This window comes from Pezoporus wallicus, unplaced genomic scaffold (assembly GCF_028554395.1).
Source record: "Pezoporus wallicus isolate ANWC-B61680 ecotype Strahan unplaced genomic scaffold, APGP_CSIRO_Pwel_v1 contig_5069, whole genome shotgun sequence".
Classification (NCBI taxonomy): domain Eukaryota; kingdom Metazoa; phylum Chordata; class Aves; order Psittaciformes; family Psittacidae; genus Pezoporus; species Pezoporus wallicus.
Window position 1 is genome coordinate 9,003,504 of NW_026642361.1, and position 24,660 is coordinate 9,028,163.

At 40.7% G+C, this 24,660-nt stretch overlaps 1 protein-coding gene across 15 annotated transcripts in view; it reads left to right on the forward strand.

Moving 5' to 3' along the window:
- The window catches only part of GRIP1 (glutamate receptor interacting protein 1), a 322,599-nt gene that overhangs the window by 284,927 nt on the left and 13,012 nt on the right, over positions 1-24,660 (forward strand). For 13 of the 15 annotated variants that reach the window (XM_057429476.1, XM_057429479.1, XM_057429486.1 and 10 more), the window contains 8 exons: positions 1,339-1,419; positions 8,806-8,875; positions 9,136-9,281; positions 13,688-13,832; positions 14,908-15,047; positions 15,219-15,407; positions 20,722-20,875; positions 22,593-22,793. In XM_057429476.1, the coding sequence (XP_057285459.1) occupies positions 1,339-1,419; positions 8,806-8,875; positions 9,136-9,281; positions 13,688-13,832; positions 14,908-15,047; positions 15,219-15,407; positions 20,722-20,875; positions 22,593-22,793 (1,126 nt within the window). The remainder of the gene's footprint in view (positions 1-1,338; positions 1,420-8,805; positions 8,876-9,135; positions 9,282-13,687; positions 13,833-14,907; positions 15,048-15,218; positions 15,408-20,721; positions 20,876-22,592; positions 22,794-24,660) is intronic. The other 2 variants (XM_057429480.1, XM_057429483.1) reach the window with 2 other exon arrangements.

Sequence of the window (24,660 nt, forward strand, 5' to 3'; positions counted from 1 at the left end):
ATAGCAATATTCTGCTGAGCAGAGACAAATCCTCTACAGGGCAGCTAATGAAATGTTTTATTAGACAGAAAAGTATTATAAAAGAGTGGATAAGCAGAAAACTGAAGAATTTCACTTACGATATCTCACACCAACAATCTAAATAAAATAGAAACTGAATTAATAAAAGCCACAAAAAAATCATTGTTAATGTTGCTGGTGAGTCTTTATTATTACCAGTGTCTTTTCTTTGTTCTGTAATGTGTTTAAGCATACAGCATACACCTCTAAATTCACAGATTGTGTAAATCAAACAAGTAGACATCATGTATGCGCACTGTTCCACTATGTAAATAGTAAAAGCTTCTGTGCCTCTTGTGCTCACCTGGCAGTAGCTCCTTTGAAGTCATGACGTTGGATGTGCTGTATTTTGCATAGTGTGATTGTTGTTAATGCTGTTATAAATCATGAGGTCAAAATCAGGCTAAAGGTTCCTAGAGGAATTCTGTATAATCTTTTAGCATGCACACATCTAGTCTAATGTTAAAAACCCAACAAATACAATATGTACATTCTTATGCATAGGGAATTAAGTATTAAAAAGTAAGAAAATCAAATCATTAAAGTCATTTAAATACACCTGACATCCTGTGTGTATTTCAGTGCCTGGACTTGTTTGTGCTGCTCCCATTGGCTCCATGTCAGCAAACTCACACTCATGGTTAAACTCCTCTACCACATGTATGTTTATATGTTTCCATGGCTGTAATTTCAGTTGCTCCTTTTCAGGTAAAAGTTCAAACTTTTGCTGGCAGTGATGCCAAAAGTCAGGATTCAGATACAGTGCTGCAGATCTTCAAGGTGGTTTTGCCTCAGTTAGCTCAAGCTGCTTCTCCATTAGTGATGTTTTGAGTCCTCTTCTTGCCAGTAGATGTAAAATCCATGCAGTTACCTTAGCAGACAGTTAAAAATATGTTACACCTGCAGCCACAAAGACCTGAAACTCTTTAAGACTTGATCTGCTGCCTGTCCTTTTAATTGGAAGTTATCTGCCAGCACTAAAATTTCCTCATAATGCTCACAGAACTTGCATATGAGCTGAAAACCTGCAGTCTCAGCAAGCTGCTGGCCCATGCAATCTCCATAAATTGACTTAAACCTCAAAAAAAAGGAGTTACTATGAAATTACTAATAGTGGTATAAATCACACTTTGTGTCCTCCTTCCTTCACTTCAGCACCTGTGTTTCATCTGTGGCTTGTGATGCCGATGTGTTTCATCAATTTACATGTGTAGTCCCAAGCACTTGGAATAGCTGTGCCTTACGAAATTATCTAACACTTTAACTATTTCTTCATAGAATCAGTTATACCAAGCAGTGGAACATTTCACGTGAAACTACCAAAGAAGCATAATGTGGAACTTGGCATCACCATAAGTTGTAAGTGAAAGTGCTTATTTTTAAGACCACGTTCATGGGACTATCTGCAGATAGTGGGTCCTGTACCTATGGAGTCATGTTTATTTCGGTATAAATTTCATTCTCATTTTTCTAGCAAAAGGGATGATAAGTAGTGCTCTGTCTCTGGTGAAATACCATTTTGTAACAGATTTATGCTCCCCTTCTAGTAGTTAAAGAAGCCAAAAGTTTGACAGGGCTAAAGCTTGACTTGTTCTGCATGCATAGCACATGTTTAACCCCCATTAAAATTATTTATATTTAAAAAAAAAAAAAAAAAAAAAAACAAAACCAACCAAACCTTAAAATAAGTCAGTAGAATTAAGCCCATACAAAAGTATTTCCACAGTTGGGAAGTTTAAAGCAAAGTCTGTAATGGTCTTTCACAGGGTCTTGAACAGAAACCCACTTAAGTCAAGGGTTCTCACATGCATGAGCATCCACATATGGGTTATTTTCTGCTTCAGAACCCAGAGTCTGAAGATACATCCTCAGTCTGTAAAACTAGTGGGCAATCCTAAATGTGCAGGTCACGTAGCAAAATCCCCTTTCACTAGGGATTTCAGAGATTGCTAAAGAAGATAACAAGGGTCTGCGTTAGTCTGTTTCTCAAAAAGTATTTGTTACTGTTGTTTGAAATCAAAGTCGTTTTATACTTACTTATTTTGGGAGCAGACAGTAAATTCTGTGTTAGGACCAGATTTTGACCAGGTAAACCAGCGTACTGAGTTCAGCCCTTGATGGAAGGAAGAACAATCCATATCAAAGCTAATGGCCTTGTGTTTAGTTTACTTAATGGCAGTGCACAATCTGGTCTCATCAGAATTAACATTCCTTTATGGTTGTGACCTTTCTTAGACTATAAGGCTTTCTTCGGCATTATTCATGTGTCTTGGGAGAAGACTGTGCTTTGACTTATATTCTCAAAGCTTTTACCAGCACAATGGAATAAGGTTAATCAAAAGTACAGCAGGGAGCTCAGTGCTAAGAATTACATCTGAGGAACAAATGGAAGACACTGCAGGGCTGTTTGCTTGCGTTGCACACTTGAATGAATAATTGTTAGACTCCATATGACGTGATGCTTGAAGCAAAATCATAGGTCTACATGTATTTGTGCAAATGAAAATATTGAGAAATGAGAAAACCTGGAGGGAGGTTGTTTTATTTAAATGTTGTTCTTAGTATAGTTTTGTAGGATTATTGTAAAAATATGGTCTTCCTAGTAATTTGATTTGTGCTGCTTTTTGGGGTTTGGGGATCTTGTTCTTTTTTTCTGACTTAGGAGTAAACTTTGAATAGAAATCTAGTGTTCTTGGTATTTAGTATTTAGCACTACTCTTCCAAACTTTGCATACCTTCCTGCCTTGCACATTGATTCCAAAGTTAGTGCTTTATAAAATCAGTACTCTGTATAATCAGGGTGACACCTGATTCGTCTTAGCTTTGCTCTTCGAGTATGCTGCAGTATCTTTAATATTTAAATTAAATGATCTGTTGTATGTAATAATCCCTCTTACTTATAGTATGTAACGCGTATGAAATGTGTCCAGGATTAATTATTTGTTAGATTTTAAAGGATTTATACTAACGACTGAAAGTTTGTAAATTTGCTTGGTAGAAGTCTTGAGTTGCTGCATCTCATGCTTGCTTTTCAGTGCTTTGTTCTGTTCTGCCTAATTAACTCCTAAATGAGGCAGTGTGATTTGAAGAATAGAAGCGGTTTATATTCATTTTGTCAAATTTTTGTCAGGGCACTTTAGCACATTAGCATGCCATTTGCTACTGATATTATTAGAAAGCTGTATGATTTCTTTTAAAACACAAATACCAAGGAAAGCTTGGCAAGGTTGGAATAACCAGTTAAACAGGGATGATAGAGGAGGTCAAGTTTATTCACTTCGGGGCTTGATCGATTTAAGAGTAATCTGTTTCATCCTTTCTATTCTTAATGTAGTGGAGTTAATGGTGAGAAAGTGCTGTCTCTATAAAAACATTACAGAAAAACTCCTGTCCTGGTTTCCATATCCCCAGCTCAGTTTGGGATTTGGATAAGGAAGTCAGGAAATGACCTGACCTGGCATACAAAACACATTTTTTGGCAGAAGGAAAATGTAAGCTTCACCTGGGGTTGGCACCTGGCCATAAGCCTATTTTTAAGTGCAAGTGTTCTTCCAAGTCAACTGTTAGGAGGCAGACATCCTGGAAGAGGAATTTATATCATTTTCTTTGTGTTGTTTTCCTTGGCAACAAAGACCAAGTGTGCCTGCATGGAGTTATAGCCAATTGCTTGAAGGCATATCTGAGGTGACAAACAACACTAAGACAGTTAAGCTAATTCATGGTCTTTGAAAACCATGACATGTAATAGGGGAAGAGACTAAGCTTCTCTTAATTTCAGATTTATTAATGCAAGAAAAAGCAAAACAAAATCAAAACCCCCTTAGATAACAGAAACCCCTAGAAAGTAAGGCAGAAGAAAGTTTCATGAGCATCACTGTTAATGTTAATCCAGGGCACTGAGTTTTGGATGGTGCATGTCAGTTACCTCACGGTATATTGGCCTTACCCATTGCTGCCTTCACACACATACTGGACTTCTGTCATCCTTCCCTTATCTCTGCAATATCTGTCTAAGCTTCCCATTAATAGCTCCTTACATTCAATAAAACCCTTCTTTATAGTTTGCAAATTTAAGTGACTATATATTTAATGCCTCAGATACCATCATTTTCACACTCAGTTAAATGGCTGGAGCAATTAGAATGTCTCAGTTCTTAAAATTACATCATCCAAATAAAGCGTGACACAGCAGTGTCCATGTGTGTGTGATTATGCTTTCGTAACAGAGCCATTCCCCAGAAGGATGACTTTCAAGTAGATCTAGTAGTGTTCAAATCTGTCTCAATTTCTTTGCGAGTGACATTGATTCTTAGACTGTGTAATGGAATATAGATTTTTACTTCTTTTTTTTTGAGATAAATTTTTGTGCTGCTGGCTACTTTATCCTAGACTTTTTTAAATACCTTGAATGATGTCCAAGAAAATGACTTACTAGTACAGACTGGTAATTTTAGTTAACATCTCCTTTTATTCTTCCCCCTCCGCCTTTTCTTTCTAAGTAAGATTCTGATATCCTTACTGATAATGAACTGCAGCAGCTTGCTTCATTCTCTGAAGCTAATGGGACTGCTCAAGGAATAAGAATCTGCAAAGCTGGTAAGAATATCAGAATCTCACCCAAATTATCATCAGTTTTTCTAAGCCATTTTGACTAGCCAGCTATACTATAGTCTGCTTTATTGCTTTCATACTTAATCAGAAACAAGCCTTGTAAATATCTACAGATATTTAGCACTGACTATGAGAATTTACTCTTTAAAACATGTTTCTGTATATTACGGGATTTCACCTACCAAACTCAACTTCATTTTGCAATGTTAGAAGAAATTATTTTCAAGACAGGGCCTGAAGAATCAGCAGGTTTCTCCGCTGCTCCATGTGAACCAATACGTAAGGAGGAAAAGAGCTACATCAGCCTAATTTTAAAAGGCTCTTTCATCTATTTAATAATGAAAATGTTTTTAAAAAGCCTAATAGCTGTTAACCAGCACCGTGGGTAAGTGGACTGACTTTGTATAAGAACTATTTTTCCATCCCATGAGCATTTTCCTCTGCTTCTTCAGTTTGTTTAGAGTTTGATCAAACTCCAGAACTTGAAGCCAAGCTGAGACTAGTCAGTGAGTTTTGGCTGCGTGGTAGGTGCAGTGTTCCACCCTATAATCTGTCTATGTCACATTGGGGTTTTAGTTTGGATTAGCAGTGGAATAAGAAAGGGGAGTGTTTGAGGGGTTTTTAACCTAATGGAACAGGTGATGTACAAAACAGACCACTGATCTTGGCTTCAGGTGGCAGGGAAGTGTGTCTTTACTAGTACAAGAGTACTAGAGTAGAGGCCTGGGACAAGACCTAAGATCACATGGTAATTTAAAGAGAAAGAACAAACATCTTGCTAAAGATCAGCCTTCGGGCTGTAATAATAAGTTTAGTATCTGTACAACTCTATGCACTCTTCAGCTCACTTGTAGTTCATTATAAAGGCTGTCTAAGGTCTCTGTAAAGGTTCAACAGTGGGTAGACTAACGGCTGAAGCAGGGGGGAGAAAACATGAGATTTTTGGTGGACCAGCAGAATGGGTCCAGGAGAGAAAATGAGTGGAGATCCATAACAGGGAGACAACAGACAAGGGAAGAGGCTGAAGTGTGATTGGGGTGGGAGAAACTGTGACTGGAACAAGAAGGCTCGACATGGGTGAGTGGTGAGGTGCTTTGGTTTTAATTGCCTCTTAAAAATTGAAATGAAACATAAAACTGGAGATTTAAAGCTGTACTTGTGTTTCTTCAAAGTTGAATGAATTCATGAGGGTATCTCTTTTTAATTAAGTGGTCAAATACTACTTTCTCAGTGGGGCTCTTGCGTCTCTGCTCTCTGGGGAGAGATGAAACAGTGGTGTGTATCAGAGGGGATGGAGGCTGCATAATGTATGAGGTGGAGGGCTGCAGAAAGAAAAAGGAGATGATCTCATTGTCAAGGTGGTTTAATGCTACCCTGGGGAGATTTAGGGGTTCTTCCTTTTCTCTGCACTAGAGTTGTGCTGAGATAAGTCATTTCATGGGGTGGAGAGGGAGAGATATTTTCCACAGGTGGCTGTTTGATTTTCTGTGGAAATCATTGAGATCCTGGGGTCGCACTTGCAGAAGTGCTGAGCGTCTGCAGCTGTTGCTGACAATGCCAGTTGTGCTTTGGACATAGAAGTTGTTACATACTTTGAAATATTGTGAGGAATAAAGGCATGGATATCTCAGATTGCTCACTGAAAATTGTCATGCTTTGACCTAAATGCTCCCGTGTTTCCTTTCCTCATCTGTAGAATCAGGATAATAGTACTCAATCTTGCTGCTGGGGACAGCAGCTGTTCACTAGTGTTTGGGAGGCAATTGTAGGCTGTGATGATGTGCAGTACAAAAGTTCAGGAGGCAATCAGTGATTTTATCTCTGCAGCACAACTTGAATAGTTGTACTAAGTATGCCATGAGCATTGAACAAGAATAAAACAAAGTGTGGTGTAGCTGCTTATTAAAGGCTTGTCAGCATGAGGGGATTCATTTCACACTGAGCTGTGTTTGCTGCCTACAAAAAGGCTTTCATCCACCAGACACAATTAATAGTCCAGGATAACTGACAAAATGCTGCTGGATCACACTTACTCAGTGTGAAACTGTAATAACTTTGTGTGCAGTATCGTACCCTTTGCATCCAGATGTACTCTGTGGCTTTGCACTTTGAGCTGTGCTCTTTTCCCCATTTTGGTTCCTCCTCTCTTCATTTTGGAAAGATAATGGATTGTGTTCTTTAGTACTGGTAATTTCTATAAAGCAATTTCACAAAAAACTATCTGAATATTGAAATCTCAAACTGCAGACATTGTACGGTGGGTGCCATTATAACATCAGAGATTTGTAAAGCAACCCGGAAGGTAAAAACGTTGAATTAAGAAAGAAATACTGATTGATGAAAGAAGCCCAAAGAATTCAAGTACATCATGGACCTGTCGCAGAAGACACAGTAGATCCAAGGTGTGAAAGTATGAGAAACAAGCTTATGAAAATTGCACATCTCGGAGAAGATCAGTTGCTGTTCTCTGAATTGCACCATAAGCATTCCCTGAAAGCGTGCTGGTTTAGCAAGTTTCTACAGACTCTTGCAAGCCATTGTACATCTGTCTTCTGGACTTTCAAGGACCTGCATTCGAAATACGGTTATTTAGCAGTTCTTACACAGTCTCTTTGAACATTCAAAGGCTCTCTTGGCCAGGGCGGCCAAGATTAACAAGATCTCTTAGGATATAGTGTTGGAAGTGAGATTATTAGTAGAGCGTGTGTTTGCTGTAGGTGAAGATTTTCCATCAAAGAATCACGAGATGCTAACGTAACTGACATCAGGATTTTGTAGGTGATTCTCCAACATGGGTAGCTCTTTGGGTGATTGTCAGTCAGGCATTGGAGCTTAATGAAAAGTACCTTCTGTGAATGAATGCAGAGGCCTTGGTACTGAGAGCAGGAATGGCTTATGGCAGTTGAAGAGCCCTACACGAGCAAAACCCATTAGTGCCTTCAGAAAACTGAGAACCTTACACCACGTGGCAATGTTTAATATTAGCCTGGTCTGTTAACAAGAAGCCCAAAAGTCAGTCTGTGTTAACCACATTTACTGCCACCCGCACAGACCAGCTGGTGTACTTCCCAGTGGCAGACACACACCATGTATCTTCCGTCACCCTCCAGTTCTGAGTCCACTGCTTATCATATCAGATCTCCCATACAGTCTTCAGTTGGCAAATGGACAAACCCTCTAAATGCAGTCAGCGAAGCTTCTCCAAGAAACATTCCTCTGGAAACAGTCAGTATTCATCGTATTCTTCCACTGGGGCAGTTTTTGCAACCAAAAGTCAAGCAAAATTACCAAGCAAATTTCCTGGACAAAGCAAAGGAGATCTGTCAAATACTTCAGCACAAGTCAGTAAAGAATTGAAGAATTGCAGTGACTGGCACTGTAGAGCCAAGCATGCTTTTAACCATGATGGACAGATAGAAAATTGAAAGATGTGATATACCTCCAAGAATATATGAGTTAGGTGTGCAAGGAGAGGACTGGTGTGGGGTTTACTGATTTGACCGTTGCTGGAATTGCAGGGTTTCTAGTAGGTATCTGGGGAAAAGTCCACAATGCTTAAGGCCCAGCAGCAACACAGAGGAGCAAAGTTACTCATTCAAAGAGGCACTTGTTTACCTCAGAGTCACAGTGAAGCTGCTTTGGCAAAATATCATGAGTGGGCTAGCCCACGTTCCTTTACATCTGCTTCTGTTTCATTCAGTGCTTAAAGCAGAGGTATGACAATAATGCTTCCTGGGTGAGAAGGCGGAATCTACTTCACACTAAAGGAGGTGTTACGAATACAGTTTGGCTTATACACAGTTATTACATCTGCACAGCATTTCATAGTAGATCGCTGGAGCTGTACTGTGATATCTTCAGGAGGTTCAGTCCTAGTCTAACCCAGAATTTAGGCATACCAGGTTTAATTCACTTTGCATCGGTTTCCTTAATTTTGACATTTCTAATTTTTGAGGACTATGCAGTCTTACTAATATGCTGCTCATGATTGTATTCACATACATATAATCTAGGAAAAGGAGAGGTATATAATACTAGTAGGTAATGTATATGAATTACTGATTTATGGGCAGAATTAGCCTATCTGCATATCTAGTAATAAAGTCAGATACTTGTATGTATTCTTTATTACAGCTCCGTCCAGTAGAAAACCAGGTGACCCTCTGGTTATTTCTGATATCAAGAAAGGAAGCGTTGCCCACAGGTAAGACATTCAAGCTCCCAGGAAGAATCTGTTTCCGTTGTGTAGCCAGGCAGACTCCAGTTAAACAGAGGGAGCTTGTAAGAGACTATGCTTTGTTGTTGTTGTTGTAAAAAGCAGTTGCAAATGAAAATGCCAGTGTATTAAGAAATAATTGTTTTTAAAAATCTGTCTTTTTTCTATACTAATAATGTTCATACCTTCTAAGATAACTTGCATTCATGTTACTAGAATTTCATGCAAGTTTGTTTGCTTGTTCACAGAACTGGGACACTTGAACTGGGTGATAAGTTGCTTGCAATAGACAACATTCGACTTGATAATTGCTCCATGGAAGATGCTGTCCAGATCCTTCAGCACTGTGAGGACCTTGTGAAGTTAAAGATCCGCAAAGATGAAGATAATTCCGGTATTAGCAATGCAGATTTCTGTGTATTTTCAGGACTTTTAGAACACAGGGTTATTCCTTTGCATTTAAATTTTAGTGAAATGTCCTTTTCTAAACATGGCTGATTTATGCTAATACTAATCAGAAAGTGTCACACTAAAAAGAATTTTAATGCTGTATGAAGTTTTGTATTTTACAAGGGCTGTATTGCCTGCAGGAACTGCACTGCAAAATCAAGTCTTCCATTTTCTGGAAAAGCAGTTTCCCCCCAGGTGCAGCCACAGAAGGTTGATCATTACCTTACCAACTTATTGAGATTTTTTTCTGCTTTTAAGATTGGAATCGTGGTTAGCAAAGCATGGATTCATAGGCCTCAGTTCTCCAGCAGAGTGGTGAAGTGCACGCTTTACCCACAAACTTACAAACTTGACTTTAGCATGACTATTCACATGCTCAAGGCAAGGAGTACTTTACACGCTGTGCTGGATGGATGATGGAGGAGCCATGTCTGATCAGTCCAGTGGAAGTAATGGAGCTGCCATCATTTTGCACACCTACACCTATTAATATTCCTGGATATTCCCCGTTATGGATTCCATAAAAGCAGATTTTCTACCTGGAGATTATAAGGAGAGTTCTGTTACGCATTCTAGTGGCAAAGGAAGTTAGACAATTATAATTACCATTACTGCTGGGACTTATATTATGGTGTTACTCAAAAGCAGGAACTGTAAATCCACTTGTCTTAAGCTCTGTACAATCTCATAGCAGTAAGGCACAGCCTGCCCCACTTTATCATTGAAAATCAAGTGCAGCTGTTGAAACCGTATTTAGAATTACACTAGAATGCTCTGTTCCTTTAACTGCTTTTGAAAGGAAACAGTATCTTCTGGGTGTGATCAGTACAAAGCAAAGGCAGATGGACTGAAAGGCAGTTGTGCACATTGGCTTACAGAAGTACACTTTGACCCAGCAAAGGGAACAACCACTGTGTGGCAGGATATTGTGGTTAGGTCCCTGCAGGTGGTGAGGTGGGATTTGCTGTACATAGTTTGGTCCACCTTGGACCTTGGCTGGCCAAACTGGCTGTGGACTGTACATCCAAAGGGACACCTGACCGACAGCTGCTTTGCAAAACTGAGCAAACCAGCTATGTTATGAAGAGCAAGCTGCAACTACACTTGGCAGAAGATGACAGGAAGAATGCCTGTAGAAGGGAGTTTGAGTTTTCCCCTCACAAGAATGTGATTAAGATTTAAACTATTTTAATTTCTCATTACATGCTTTTTTGAGGAGGGGAAGGCAGGGAGCGGGGCTCCTGTCTCCTTAGGTTCTCTTTTCCATGCTTTCAAACTCTTCCTTCTCATAAATATTTCTAGCTTCTGGCTCTTCTTTCTGCTGTTTTTCCTTCCTATGCTGTCTCTCCAGCTCCTCCTCCCTTCTCCTGACAGTTGTATGTGTCTCAGAGCTGTGTTCCTCAGAGCCAGCCATGCAGGTGAGACCAGTGGCAGGGTACGTGTCATGTGCTCCCCCAGACCTTGCTCTTCTTTGCCCTTTTGTCTGTATGGATCAGATGCTACTCTGAAGAACAAGGCACTAGTGGACAGGGCAGAGGCACTGCAGCACAGAGGGTCTGCTTTCATTGAATGTGGTTTACAACAACAACTATCCACAATTGCATCACAAGAAAAGACAGAAGGAAAATCTCAAAAACGTGAGATCCAAAACCATGGTAATTTGATTGTATTTCCTCCCCAGATGGAAGTACGTTTTCAGCAGGTTTCTTCTCTTTTTTTTTTCCCCACCACCAGATTCCCAAACTGAGAAAAATTTTATCTCCTGATTAACCTAATGTTTTGAATATCAGCGCTCTCTGCTTTCATGGCAAAACTGGCCTTCGTTGTTAATTCAGGCCATGTGCATGCAGTGTTCTTGGATAGCTTGTATTTGTGCTGCCTGAAAAGAGCACTGAAGAGAACAGTGTAGCAATTTCACATTTGTTGCATTCTGCCATTAATTTTAATAACTGTGGCTAGCCAGAAGACAGACATAATGGACTGGTCTCCTTTCCAGTCATTCACTAAGAGCTATAAACTTCCAACTCTCATGTGGCAGGGCTGCTCTGTGATTAATAACTTCTTACTCACTCGCTGTTGATAGCAGAGAAACTTCAACCCTTGGCAAATACTGGCTATTACATTTTTAATTAGCTTGATGGATTACTTCTCATCCTTCAGGTGAAGCCTTGCACCATGTCCATGCCACACCTGTGTCACCATCATCAGCACTAGATCCCAGAGGTTTTGTTGGTGCTCCATAAATGCTTTAGCAAGCAAGCAAGAGCTGCCACTCTTCTGCTGTGCAGTGGCAGCTTACAGCACTGTATGCCAGCCAGAGGCTTCCTGTGGGGTCTTGGGAGGTGGGCACACGTGGAAAGTGTATGTCAGATAAGGTGTAGTTGATGTGAGCTGTGCCAAAACCCTACCATAATGCCCCAATTAGGAATGCAAGGCCAACACTAGGCGTGAAAATCCCAGGATTCTTTGCTGAACAAACACACTAGTTCTTCTCACCTTTGGTTCTATATGTGCACCATTTTCTTTAGGGTGGATAGCAAGGGGGAAACGGGAGGGAGCTGGGGTGCTGGGAAGTTAAAGGCCTACATTTTCTGCAAACTGGGGAGGAACAAAGTTCCCCCACAGATATTAATGTTTCTCCAGCTCTGCTTAAGTACTGTGCTCAGCATTAGAAGAAAGCAGCTCTGAACCTCTGCTAGTGATGCAGGTAGCTCTTTTTCTTCTAAAGTTTTTCTGTGGACAGGAACAGGAATGGGGACGTTTGAATTTTCTAACTTGTCTCAGGTTAGTTCTAGTAACATTTATGGGTGTGCGCCCGAGACATTCTCCACCCTCAGTGAGCCCTTCAAAATGTCATTGCCCACAGATCAAGGGAAAGCTGCCCGGCAGGCCAGTCATCCTGGCTGAATACCAATATCATAAGATGGGCAAGGGAGCATTTGTTATTTTGATCTGAGGAGAAATCTTTCATTTGAGATTTTAAAATGTCTCTTCCCAACCCAAAGATAGCGCAGCTGATTGTTCTCCTGATGTGTAGTTCTTGATAATATTTAAAGAGCACTGTATAAGTATAGGAGCCTTTCTTGTTGCTGCAACACCCGTTGGGTATTGTTTGAGAAAAATACATTGTGTTTAAGCTTACCCAGTGATGAATTTTTCCCCATTTCCGATGATTGGTTGGTGAGATAAAAATTACAAAATAATGCTAATTACTTCATCCAATATAATGAAACAAAATCTAATGGAGTTACTATTAAACTTCATTTATGATTCAGCATTCAGAAGCTATTTCTGATTCTGTTACAAAAGCTTAAAGCTTGTCCATTGAAAACATTTGAATTTGAATTATCTTTGATCTCCTGATTACCTTCCATTCAGTTCAAGAAACAGACTAGTACCAGTATTTATACAATAGTATAATTTGCCTCCTGGCAAATGTGGCCAACAGGCTCCTGGACTGCATCAGACAGAGCACTGCCAGCAGGTCAGGGGAGGTGATCCTTCCCCTCTGCTCATCCCTGGTGACACAGCTGGAGTGCTGGGTCCGGACCTTGGCTCCCCAGTGCAAGAGAGACATGGACATAGTGGAGCAGGTCCAGTGAAGGACCACAAGGATGATGAAGGGACAGAAGCATCTCTCCTATGAGGCAAAGCAGGGTAAACTGGGTGTGTTCAGCCTGGAGAAGAGAAGGCTCAGAGAAGACTTTTATCAGTTTATATAAATATCTGAAGGGAGGTTGTAAAGCAGATGGGGCCAGACTGTCTTCAGTGGTGCTGTAACAGGACAAGAGGCAATGGACACAAACTGAAACACAGAAAGTTCTCTCCAAACATCAGGAAGCACTTCTTTACTATGAGGGTGACAGGGCACTGAAACAGATTGCCCAGGAAGAGTGTGGATTCTCCTTCCTTGGAGATACTCAGAAACCATCTGGACACAGTCCTTGGCAACCTGCTGTAGGTGGCCATGCTTGGAATGGGGTGTTAAACCAAATGACCTCCTGAGGTCCCTTTCGACCTCAAATTGTAATTCTGTAACAAAATAGCCTGAAGTTATATTTTAATAGGAAAGAAGATGTAATTTTAAATGGAGTAAAATTGAGTCTTAATAGAATGAGGAGCGTTTTTCTATTGACTTAAGTGTAATCAGGTTTTGGCAATAAAAGAAGAAATTGCACAAGAGAGAATATTTTTTTCAAAATTAATCCAGTAGAATATGATTAAGAAGTGTATCTGAAATGTAATCCTTTGAAAATGTTGTCTGATTACCAGTCACTAGACTGAATGTGCTATTTTTTTCATTCCCTCTTTCGTAAGAAACCAATTGCATCCCCTTGGCATTTATTGCAGATGAACAGGAGAGCTCTGGAGCAATTATTTATACCGTTGAGCTCAAGCGCTATGGTGGGCCTCTTGGAATTACAATCTCTGGTACTGAAGAGCCCTTTGATCCCATAATCATTTCCAGCCTTACAAAAGGAGGATTAGCTGAAAGGTAAATTGGAATGTAAATTATTTTAAAATGTTCTTTTTTGAAGGTAAAGATTTATTTTGTTTACCTGCAGATGCTAATTTTCATGATTTAGCAATTTATATTTTTACAGTTCTATGAATCTGAGTTTATCATCTTTTTACTGATGCTTTTTGATCATTGCCAAGTTCAGGAGCATGAGCAATATCTTAACAGGATGTTCTTGCACATACTATACAAGACAGAGTGGAAGACTGTGGTCCTTATTATAAATCACCTATAGTAATGACTAGTCAATCAGACTGCTCAGTCACAGGACATTTTAGCAGCCATTTAAAAGCAGTAGCCCTGTGCAGTAGAACAGATAAAGAAAGCACTTTGTGTGTCTGCATTTATCTGAACTTACCATATACTTACATGCCACTTACCATATACTCACACTGCATCTGTAGGTGCACTTACATACACCATAGCAAGCATTATCTAAGGATAATACTTGAATCATACTTCACCATTTCTCATCATGGTAAGTGGTGAATAGAGAAAAATGAAAATGCTAAGGTTTTCCATTGCCCGTTACTTCTAAGATGGGTACTGTCATTGCAACTTTGGTGGTGGATTCAGAGAGAGAACACAAAACATGACACTGTGCAGAGCCAGAATAAACAGTGCATTTACACAGAGAGAATTTATTTTCTTCTCTTGATGTGATCCATCCTGAAAGCCGTGTTTGTGAAAGAGCTGTTACCTGCTCTCACTGCCATTATCTCTTATATTGTGAGGCTTCTAGAGACTTGACTTATTTCAGAACTAAACTGCACTGTCTGAGATTGCTCTTAAGCAGGTGGGCTGCAATGAATATCATCCACAGGTGATTAACTCAACTGCTGCAACACAGAAATCCACACCTCCATGCCTCAGCTCTGCTATTGTCACTACAACAAAGGCAACTTGCTTTAAGCATTTCTAACAAAAGAATTGCTCTGTAACACAGCTATAAAAGCAAAATGAAAGAAAGGGAGATGAGTCTTTCATGCCCCAAATATGCAAAGAAACTGTCTTTGTTTCTTCTTATGCTCTCTTCTCTCTCTTATTATAGGACTGGCGCAATTCACATAGGAGACAGAATCCTAGCAATAAATAGTAGCAGTCTGAAAGGAAAACCTTTGAGTGAAGCCATTCATTTATTACAGATGGCAGGAGAAACCGTCACCTTGAAAATCAAGAAGCAGACAGATGGTGAGTATGGCCAAGAGTAGCATCAGTGGTCATGTGTGTGTTGTTACAGATTAACAAGCATGTAGGCCATCCCTGGAAAAATGTCATGTCAGTTGTAAAAAGCATTTTCTTAGAACTGCAGTAAAGCAATGACTGCACTACCCCCTACTTTTTCTTTATAATCCTCTTCAGCTACCAGTCCCAAGAAATTTTCTGTCCCTGTGGGTCACGTAAGTGAATTGAGTGATGCTGAAGATGAAACCTCTGCTGCACAGAAATCTGGCAAACTCTCAGACATCTATTCCACTACAGTCCCAAGCGTTGACAGCGCAGTAGAGTCATGGGATGGCTCTGGTATTGATACCAGCTTTGGAAATCAAGGTACTATCGCAAATGCAATCAAGATTTAAAGTAGAAATTATCACCTTCATGGTTGACCTTCCTTTGCCTTAAAAAGAAGTTTATCTGTACCAGCTTTAAACCTCATACCTTGTAATGTGCCAGTGTCTCCTAATGACCACACACCTTGCCAGGCAGCATGATTTCTTACACTTGGCTGGTCTCAGATTCATTCCCTCATGACATGCGAGGGATGTGTTATGAAGCACTTACCAATACATTAACAGGCTTTTGTTAGCTTTACTGACATCTGAATAGCCTGGTCCACAGCTCATCCACAACTAAATGAGTTTATCCTTCAGATAGGGATCAATGCAAGGCACAGAATGCTCTGAAGATATTCTTTAATATGATGCCCATATGTAGTAATTTTTAACTGACAACAGATTTATTATAAACTGCTGCAGGGGGGATGTTAGGCATTGCTTATGATTCATAAATCTTTTGCTGCTTCCTCATTCCTGCAGCATTAGCATCTAACTTTCAGCTCTCAAAAACAGTCATTCTATTTAAAGACATGATTGTCCTTAACAATAAATTTTCTGCTTCTGCATCACTATTGTTTTATATAGGATTTTCAAATAATCTTCTAATTTGTAAGACATTTGTTTAGGCAGTGAGGGATACAGACATCTCGTAATAGTCTAGATTACAAGAAAAGTAACTTCCACACAGCTTCAGTGTTTTATTTAACTCCCTTGAAATGTTTATCCATAGAAAAGCAGGTATCTGGACAGGTACATCCTCACCTCAAGTAATTTTCACTCACTCACGCTGGTTGTGTGCATTCTGTTCAGTTTAGTTCTCTATTTCTTGCTGTTGCTTTCCAGGAGCAAGGGCAGGAGCAAGGGCAGGAGCTCATGGGCAGCTGTTTTGTACCCTCTCATAGAGAACTGAAGCCAAGCTCTGCCCAACAGATTTTCCATATAGACTGAAGTTCTGTGCTGATTCCTTTCATTGCCATGCTCTAATGTTCCTGTTCTGGGATAACACCAGCAGTTTCTTCTGGAGAGGAGAACATTTATTTAGTACTCCATGTACTGGGGTATATTCCCCCTGTATAATTTGTATTTCACTGGAGTTAGAGTTGGGATAAATTTGTCTTTTTCTGGCTTTAACTGGTTTGGTCAGTTTGTCAAAATCAACCATGTTAGATTTTCTTCTGATATTTTTAAGGACAAGTATTGCTAAACAAGTGCCAAAATGATAGTTCTCATATCCTGCTTGAATTGATGATACTTGGAGCAAATCGCTCAGCTGTGGAGAGGATTGAGGCCTAGACTACTTTTCAAAGTCCTGATGATATCCGAGCCAAAACCAAACCAGTATCTCAAAGGAGATATTTTTCTAACTGCCTTGAAAAAATCAGCCCAGACTTGGCTGGATACATGGCACTTCTGTTAAACAGCCTGAGTGTAATCAGATATGTGCCTTGTCCCTTGCTGTGGTACTAATGTGACCCACATTTCTATTAAAGTTCATTCTGTCTTGACCTGTCAAGTTGAGTTTGGCTTCTTTCCAAACCTTTCTTGGCACAAGAACAGGCTAAGCAAATTGAGGAGTTTGGGGAATGTTTTTGGAGCACTGGATAATGCTTCATCCTATTAGTTACTGATTTAATGCTGATGAGCGGTCTTTTCTCTCCTTGAATTACTATCCCATTTTGTACGTTTGTCTGATGTGTCTGACTTGCTGATCTGGAGCCTTCCACACACAGCCATCACATTTTTACAAACCCTTCCTAGAATCTGGCAGTATGTTAATGTCTGCCAATTACCTGGAAATGCACACAGCTGTCTAGTTACATGGGATTTGAGAGAGACAGGTCTAGACTGATTTATGGAAGCAAATTGCCCTCTTTAGAGAGGTGACAGCAGTGATATTTGTTAGTCATGAACAAAATTCCTAATCCAATATGCACATCAGAAAATGCCAACAAAGGAGCTAGAAAGGGAGTATGTCAAGATGAAATACATATATAGCAGCTCTACCATAACAGATTTTGCTTGCCAGATCAGCATCAGCTTGTGACAAGTCAATCCATGCATTCTTCTTGATGCATCACTTGGAAGCCAGGCGTACCTAAAAGATTCAGGAGAAAGAAAAATGGTGCTGGAAACTCTGTATGTGTATTTAGAAGCATTAATGCCTCTGCCTGTCTACCTGCCTATATAAATGTGCAACAAGCCACGTAACAGCTCCTTTCTCCCACAAACAACCTTGAGCTTGAATAGAAGAACCAAAATGAGCAAAAATGTTGTTTTTTCATTATGTGCCCTCTACTGATGTAGATGTGGCATTTAGGGATATGGTTTAATGGTGGACTTAGCAGTGGAGGTTAGCAGTTGATGATCTTAAAGTTCTTTTCCAACCTAGATGAGTCTATGATTCTATGATAAAAGCACCCAGGAATAAACACTTCAGATATAAAGGTCATCTGATGCCATTACACAGCATTGAGACATTTGGAAATGGCTGCTACAGAAATCATATTCTGCAAGGTGAGCTTCCTGAGGGTGTATATTGGTCCCAGACACTTGTGCCCATCATGAGAAGGGCCTTTTCTCACCTCTCAAGAGCTCTAGCAAAAATCAGTGTCTCTGCTAAGAGCACGTCTCTCTTCCACAAGGGGGCAGGGGTACAGAGGTTCCCATGTTGGCAGGGCAGTGCGGGGCTGTCACACCACAGTCCTGTGTTTGTATTAATGAGACTTTGCCTTAATGGTGCAGAGACAGAAACTGTCCTTCCTGTTACAGAATCATAGAATCATAGAATAGTTAGGGTTGGAAAGGGCCTTAAGATCCAACCCCCCTGCCGTGGCCAGGAACACCTCACACTAACCCATGTCACCCAAGGCTTTGTCCAACCTGGCCTTGAACACTGCCAGGGATGGAGCATTCACAGCTTCCCTGGGCAACCCATTCCAGTGCCTCACCACCCTAACAGGAAAGAACTTCTTCCTTATATCCAATCTAAACTTCCCCTGTTTAAGTTTGAACCCGTTACCCCTTGTCCTGTCACTCCAGTCCCTAATGAAGAGTCCCTCCCCAGCATCCCAGTAGGCCTCCTTCAGATACTGGAAGGCTGCTATGAGGTCTCCACGCAGCCTTCTCTTCTCCAGGCTGAACAGCCTCAACTTTCTCACCCTATCTTCATATGGGAGGTGCTCCAGCTCCCTGATCATCCTCGTGGTCCTCCTCTGGACTTGTTCCAGCAGTTCCATGTCCTTTTTATGTTGAGGACACCAGAACTGCACACAATACTCCAGGTGAGGTCTCACAAGAGCAGAGTAGAGGGGCAGGATCACCTCCTTCGACCTGCTGCTGGTCACACTCCTTTTGACGCAGCCCAGGATACAGTTGGCTTTCTGGGCTGCAAACTCACACTGAAGCCGGCTCATGTTCATTTTCTCATCGACCAACACCCCCAAGTCCTTCTCCGCAGGGCTGCTCTGAATCTCTTCTCTGCCCAACCTGTAGCTGTGCCTGGGATTGCTCCGACCCAGGTGTAGGACCTTGCACTTGGCATGGTTAAACTTCATGAGGTTGGCATCAGCCCACCTCACAAGCGTGTCAAGGTCCCTCTGGATGCCATTCCTTCCCTCCAGCGAAATCAACTGAACCACACAGCTTGGTGTCATCGGCAAACTTGCTGAGGGCGCACTCAATCCCACTGTCCATGTCAGCGACAAAGATGTTGAACAAGACCGGTCCCAACACCGATCCCTGAGGGACACCACTCGTTACTGGTCTCCAGCCGGACATTGAGCCATTGACCACAACTCTTTGTGTGCTGCCATCCAGCCAGTTCTTTATCCACCGAGTGGTCCATCCATCAAATTGATGTCTCTCCAATTTAGAGACAAGGATGTCGTGTGGGACAGTGTCGAACGCTTACACAAGTCCAGGTAGATGACATCAACTGCTCTACCCCTGTCCATCAGTTCTGTAGCCCCATCATAGAAGGCCACCAAATTGGTCAGGGAGGATTTCCCCTTAGTGAAGCCATGCTGGCTGTCACCAAGCACCTTGTTGATTTTCATGTGCCTTAGCATGCCTTCCAGGAGAATCTGCTCCAAGATTTTGCCAGGCACAGAGGTGAGACTGACTGGTCTGTAATTCTCTGGGTCATCCATTTTCCCCTTCTTGAAAATGGGGGTTATATTTCCCTTTTTCCAGTCATCGGGAACTTCACCTGACTGCCATGATTTTTCAAATATGATGGACAGTGGTTTAGCAACTTCATTCCTCAGCTCCTTCAGGACCCATGGATGGATTTCATCAGGTCCCACGGACTTGTGCACGTTCAGGTTCTTAAGATGGTCTTGAACCAGATCCTCTCCTAGAGTTTGTCCAAGGGTTTCATTCTCACAGTCCCTGCGTCTGCCTTCCAAGACTTGGGTGGTGCGGTCAGAGCCTTTGCCAGTGAAGACTGAGGCAAAGAAATCATTCAGAACCTCAGCCTTCTCCAAATCCAGGGATAGCTTCCTAAGGGGGCCTACATTGCCCCTAGTTTGTCTTTTATTTGCTACGTACCTATAGAATCCCTTCCTGTTATCCTTAACATCCCTAGCCAAGTTTAATTCTTTTAAATTTAATTTAATTCCTGTTCTAGCATTACTCCAGTTAATGGCCACTCAGGAGCCTCTGCACCATGCCAACTTCCACATCTAGGTAGCATTCTACAGATTGATAGTCTTGTGCGTAATTGACACTAATATGTCACGATTTTTTGGCTGCATTGCTTCCAAATTTGAGAAAGTTATGAGGAGGAAGGAAAAACTTTCCTGCTAGTCATCTGAAGAGACAAGTTGAAAGTTGATGGATTTTTTTAATGCATCCTTGCATACTCTTTTTTTCAGTAAGTCTGAAGTGCAGTTATCTAAATAGCTTAGGTTTAATTTGGGGCATGTTGTACATGACCATGTTAAATTGTATTTAACATATCCATAACACATGGGATTTATTCACTAGTGTTCAATGTGTGATATCAAATAGGAAATCGATAAATTGTGAAGATACCTAAACTAAACATCACAAGCAGCTGAGACATAAACAGTAGGGGAACAGTGTTATATATATTTAAGATTTTGCTTTTGATGGGCTTTCACAGGAGAAGCTCTAGAGCACGCCTGATTCCAGGCATAATTTAGATCATAAATAATCTGACTACTACTGCAAAAAAAAGCTAGCAACCATGAATCCACATCAAAGTTCTACAGAACCAAGCTTCGGAGATGTGCTTTTCTGTCATTACAGCATATACAGGGCCGTAAATACATAATTCATCTTTTTAGGACACAGCTATCAGGCTTCAGGGTACAACTTCAATGCCTATGAGTGGAGGACTCCAAAGCAGACTAGTTTGTCCCCTCCAAGCAAACCACAAAACCACCCATTTCATGATACAGGGCTGAGTGATGATGAATGGGACCGACCTACAGCAAGCAGGTAAGTTCTCATACGAGTTTCTGTTTCTGACTTATAGCTGCAGCAGTGCCTCAAAAATTAATTCTTACTGTCTGGAATGGAATTATGTTCTTCTAATGCAGCTGTAACAGCTCTTCCTTTAAATATGAGATACAGTATTTCTAGTTCATGAAACTTAATAGGGTAGATTAGTGACAGTTACAGAAGATTATGACACCAAAGCCAAGATATGTATTTATTTTGAGTTACTTCAGACAAAAAAACCCACAGCATTTATCTCTTAAGAATAAACAAACAAAAAAATTAGGACATTCCCCTGAGTAAGCATTAGGAAAAACCTTCTCTGTTTTCCACTCCACAAAAAGAAACATATAAATACCGTGGCTAAAAACAACTGGCATGTTAATCTTTTGTCTTCCATGAAAACTCTTCATTTTGGTTTGGGCAGAAATTGCAGTCATCTTCCATAAATGCTTGAGGCATCTGCAGTGATTCAGTAGGAGAACAAAGTGATCCAGGTAGAAATGTCTAGTCCAAAGCTATGGTAGTTTGCCATGCATGCATTCCTCTTCTTCCGAGAAGTAAATCTCCTTTTCAGTTAATTTCTCTGCAGGCAAAAGAATTTCCTCAGGGAAAAGTGCTTAGTTGACAGTGCTTGGAGATAGTGAAAGACCCAAATACCTCTTACTCTTCATTGTAAGAATGATCTGGCAGTGAAACCACTGCAGAAACTTGGGTAATTCCTGCCAAAGAACAGTTCTTCCTCAGACAGTCACAGAAAGATGTGCTTTTTGTACCTGTCCTCAGGACTTGCAGACATGTATGTCCTTCTTGAGAAATAGTTTCTTGGTGTAGCAGCACAATAAGCCCAAAGTCCCAGTCTGTGAGAAATTCAAGTTTAGTACTAAAGAAAACCTTTCTATATAAACATACTGGATAAGTAAATCCATAAGGTCCAGTTTGTTACCTTTCAAATACAAATCAAGGCAAAGCTTAGATGCCAGTGCTGCTTTTCAGAATCTGAATGACAGATCCTCTGGTACAGCAGATTGCCCAGTGATGTTTTATCTGGAGACAAGTCTGACAAGGTAATAGCTAAGATATGGCCAAGTGTGAGCTCTCAGTCCATATCCAGCTCCTTTGGTCCTACTGGACAGAAGCATACTAGAAGTTTTCATAGGGTGGTAGTGGACAATACTTAATAAAGGAAATTACCATAGTTTTCTTAATACCTCCCATTCTTGGTAAGTTAATATATTTCATTTAATAGCAGCATCCTTATTCATAGTTAAAGCCCAAATATTGTTTCTCAGATGAGATGCAGCCATATATTCCAGAACAGCTAATTTTTTGCAGTAAGCTGATAATATTGATGAGCAGTGAACCAGGAAGATGGATTGTAAAATACATAGTCTTCTAAATTAAAAGCATGTACTCTACTACCATTTTAAAGCTCTATTTAACAGAAAGTATACACATTGAAGAGTCTTGTTCTAATTGTCAGTGTGACTTACAGCTGAGATATATGGCGCAAATTAAATTAATGATTATTCTTTCTGCACAAAATGGTGTATGTGACAACTGATGGTGCTCCTGTACCAAGTGCTGGGGTATTTGAGAAGGGTATGTCTGTTCTTCCAGCCTGTTATAGGAATTCCCAGGAAACCACCTCTTCTCTGCCTCTAGCTAAGTGACTTTTAAGAAAAATGTAATTTTTTCTTACCTTTGTTTTGTGTAGCACAGCTTCCAAGAATACGTGGCAACAGAAGGAGACTGAGACACTGGGAGAGAATCAAGAAAACCATTTAAAGCAAACTTCCGTAGAAAGATCAGGGGGAGAGAGCAATAGGAGCGTGAAGAAAGAGAGCAAGATGTGGAAAGGTGCCTCTGGTGGGCCAAGGAAAGGTGGGGGGCAGCTGGAAGAGTGGAATACCTCCAGGTAGGAGAACAAAGAATGCACAGCAGTGAGATCTAGCTCGACTGAGGAGGGGGCAGGAGGGGAAGAAAGGGAAAACAATTAAAATGGAAAAAAGGAGAACAGCAGGGTAAAAGCAGGTAACACATCATTAACGTGCCATTGAGTGATAATGGTATTTCAGTTGGCAAGTGAGTGAAACCAGAGAGAGCTGGAACCGCTCTGTAGCCTGCTGTCTACCTACCACTGGCAGGCAGGACCAGTCCTGCTCCAGGGAAGAAGCTTTGCACATTAAAACAATGCTTACAGGAATGAGTCTGCCCAATCCCAGAACATCCTCGAACTTCCTGAATTGAAAAAAAAAAAAAAAAAAAAAGCCAAAAAGACAGATAAAGTAAATTTTGTCTCTCATACAGCAATAAGAACCAAATCAGAGGCACCTGAGTCTTCATATCTGTCTCATGATCTGTCCTTCTGCCTTTTTATGCATCTGAATGTCTGATGGCTCTTTGAATAAGCATCAGAAAACCAAATACATTCATTATAGGTTAAACAGTATTTCACATGACATAAAATCAATCTCTCATGTTTCAGAGAAAATAAAAAAGCATCTAGGTGAGAAATTATTTTGGTACTTTTTTTTTTTCTGGTTCAGTGGCTCAGCTACAAATCAGTTTATTCACATAGGTGTGAATAGAGATGCAAAAGTTGAGCATTTCACACGCTGGAAGACAGGACTTAGAGAAAAAGCAGAAGAGGAGGAGAGAGCAGAAAAAGGAATTGCTTCAGCTAAAAAGAAGTCCAGACATATAGGCATCATGATTTCAGATTTCACAGAAGCTGGGGAAGAAGTGGACCTCCAGTTTCATGAAATACAGTTTTTGCTGTCACAGACAGTTGCCTCAAATAATCCTGTTCATTAACTCAAGTTCCATTTTATAGTATAATATTAGTATGCAACATAAAGGTATTGCAATGAATAAATTAGTCTATGTTCAACATTAGATATTAAACCAACTACTTAGGCTTATTGAAAAAGCCAATTTCAGAATTCAAGGAACTTTCTAAAATCATGTTTTAAATACTTTCTTTTCTTGCCTGGGAGGAATTGCATCTGTGATCTGAGTAGGTATTCTCACCATTGCTGTACCTGTTGCAATATCTTAGAAGAGACACTGATGCTAGGTGGAGAATCATTGCAGTAAGAGATGGAAAGATTGTCTGCTTGACTGGTAACTGTAAGAAAGCATCTTTGAGGCGGAGTATCATGAGCATGAAGTATCCAAGCTGCTGTCCCTTATGCTGAGCAGTTCTATTGAGAAGCTTCTCTGTTAACAGTGATGCTATTCTCAGTAATACATTGTTTGACAGGCAAGGCCTCAGATGCTTCCGTAATAGTGTTTGCTCTGTTTCTGTGCAGTTAAGCACCACGAGCTGCAGCTCATGGGCAGCTGATTCAAAGCAACAGCTTGCTGCCACCAAAGGGGCAAATTCTCATTCTTCCTTTGCTCACCCTTCCCCTGTGCCTTTCCCATAACCAGCCCAGTGCAGTGCAGCAGCTCTAGTGCTTGTGGGAACCTTCATTGAGCTGATTCCCCTTGCTAAGACAGCAAAGTACTCCTGCTTCCTACACACACACACACACACACACACACACACACACATACACTGTAATGCTGTCCCGTTGGGCTGTGTTGCTGCAGTCAATATTTGGTAGGTTTTATCAGACTTCTTTTGTTGGGCAACTAACCAAGCATTGCAGTCACCACCATCTTGGTCAAGAGTGCCAATGTAAGTCCTCAGTCTGCTTATGAAATACCAAAGACCTAAGTCTCCATGCAAGAGAGTTGCATCCTGAAAGTTTCTCTGTTTGTTTGTGTATGAAATAACT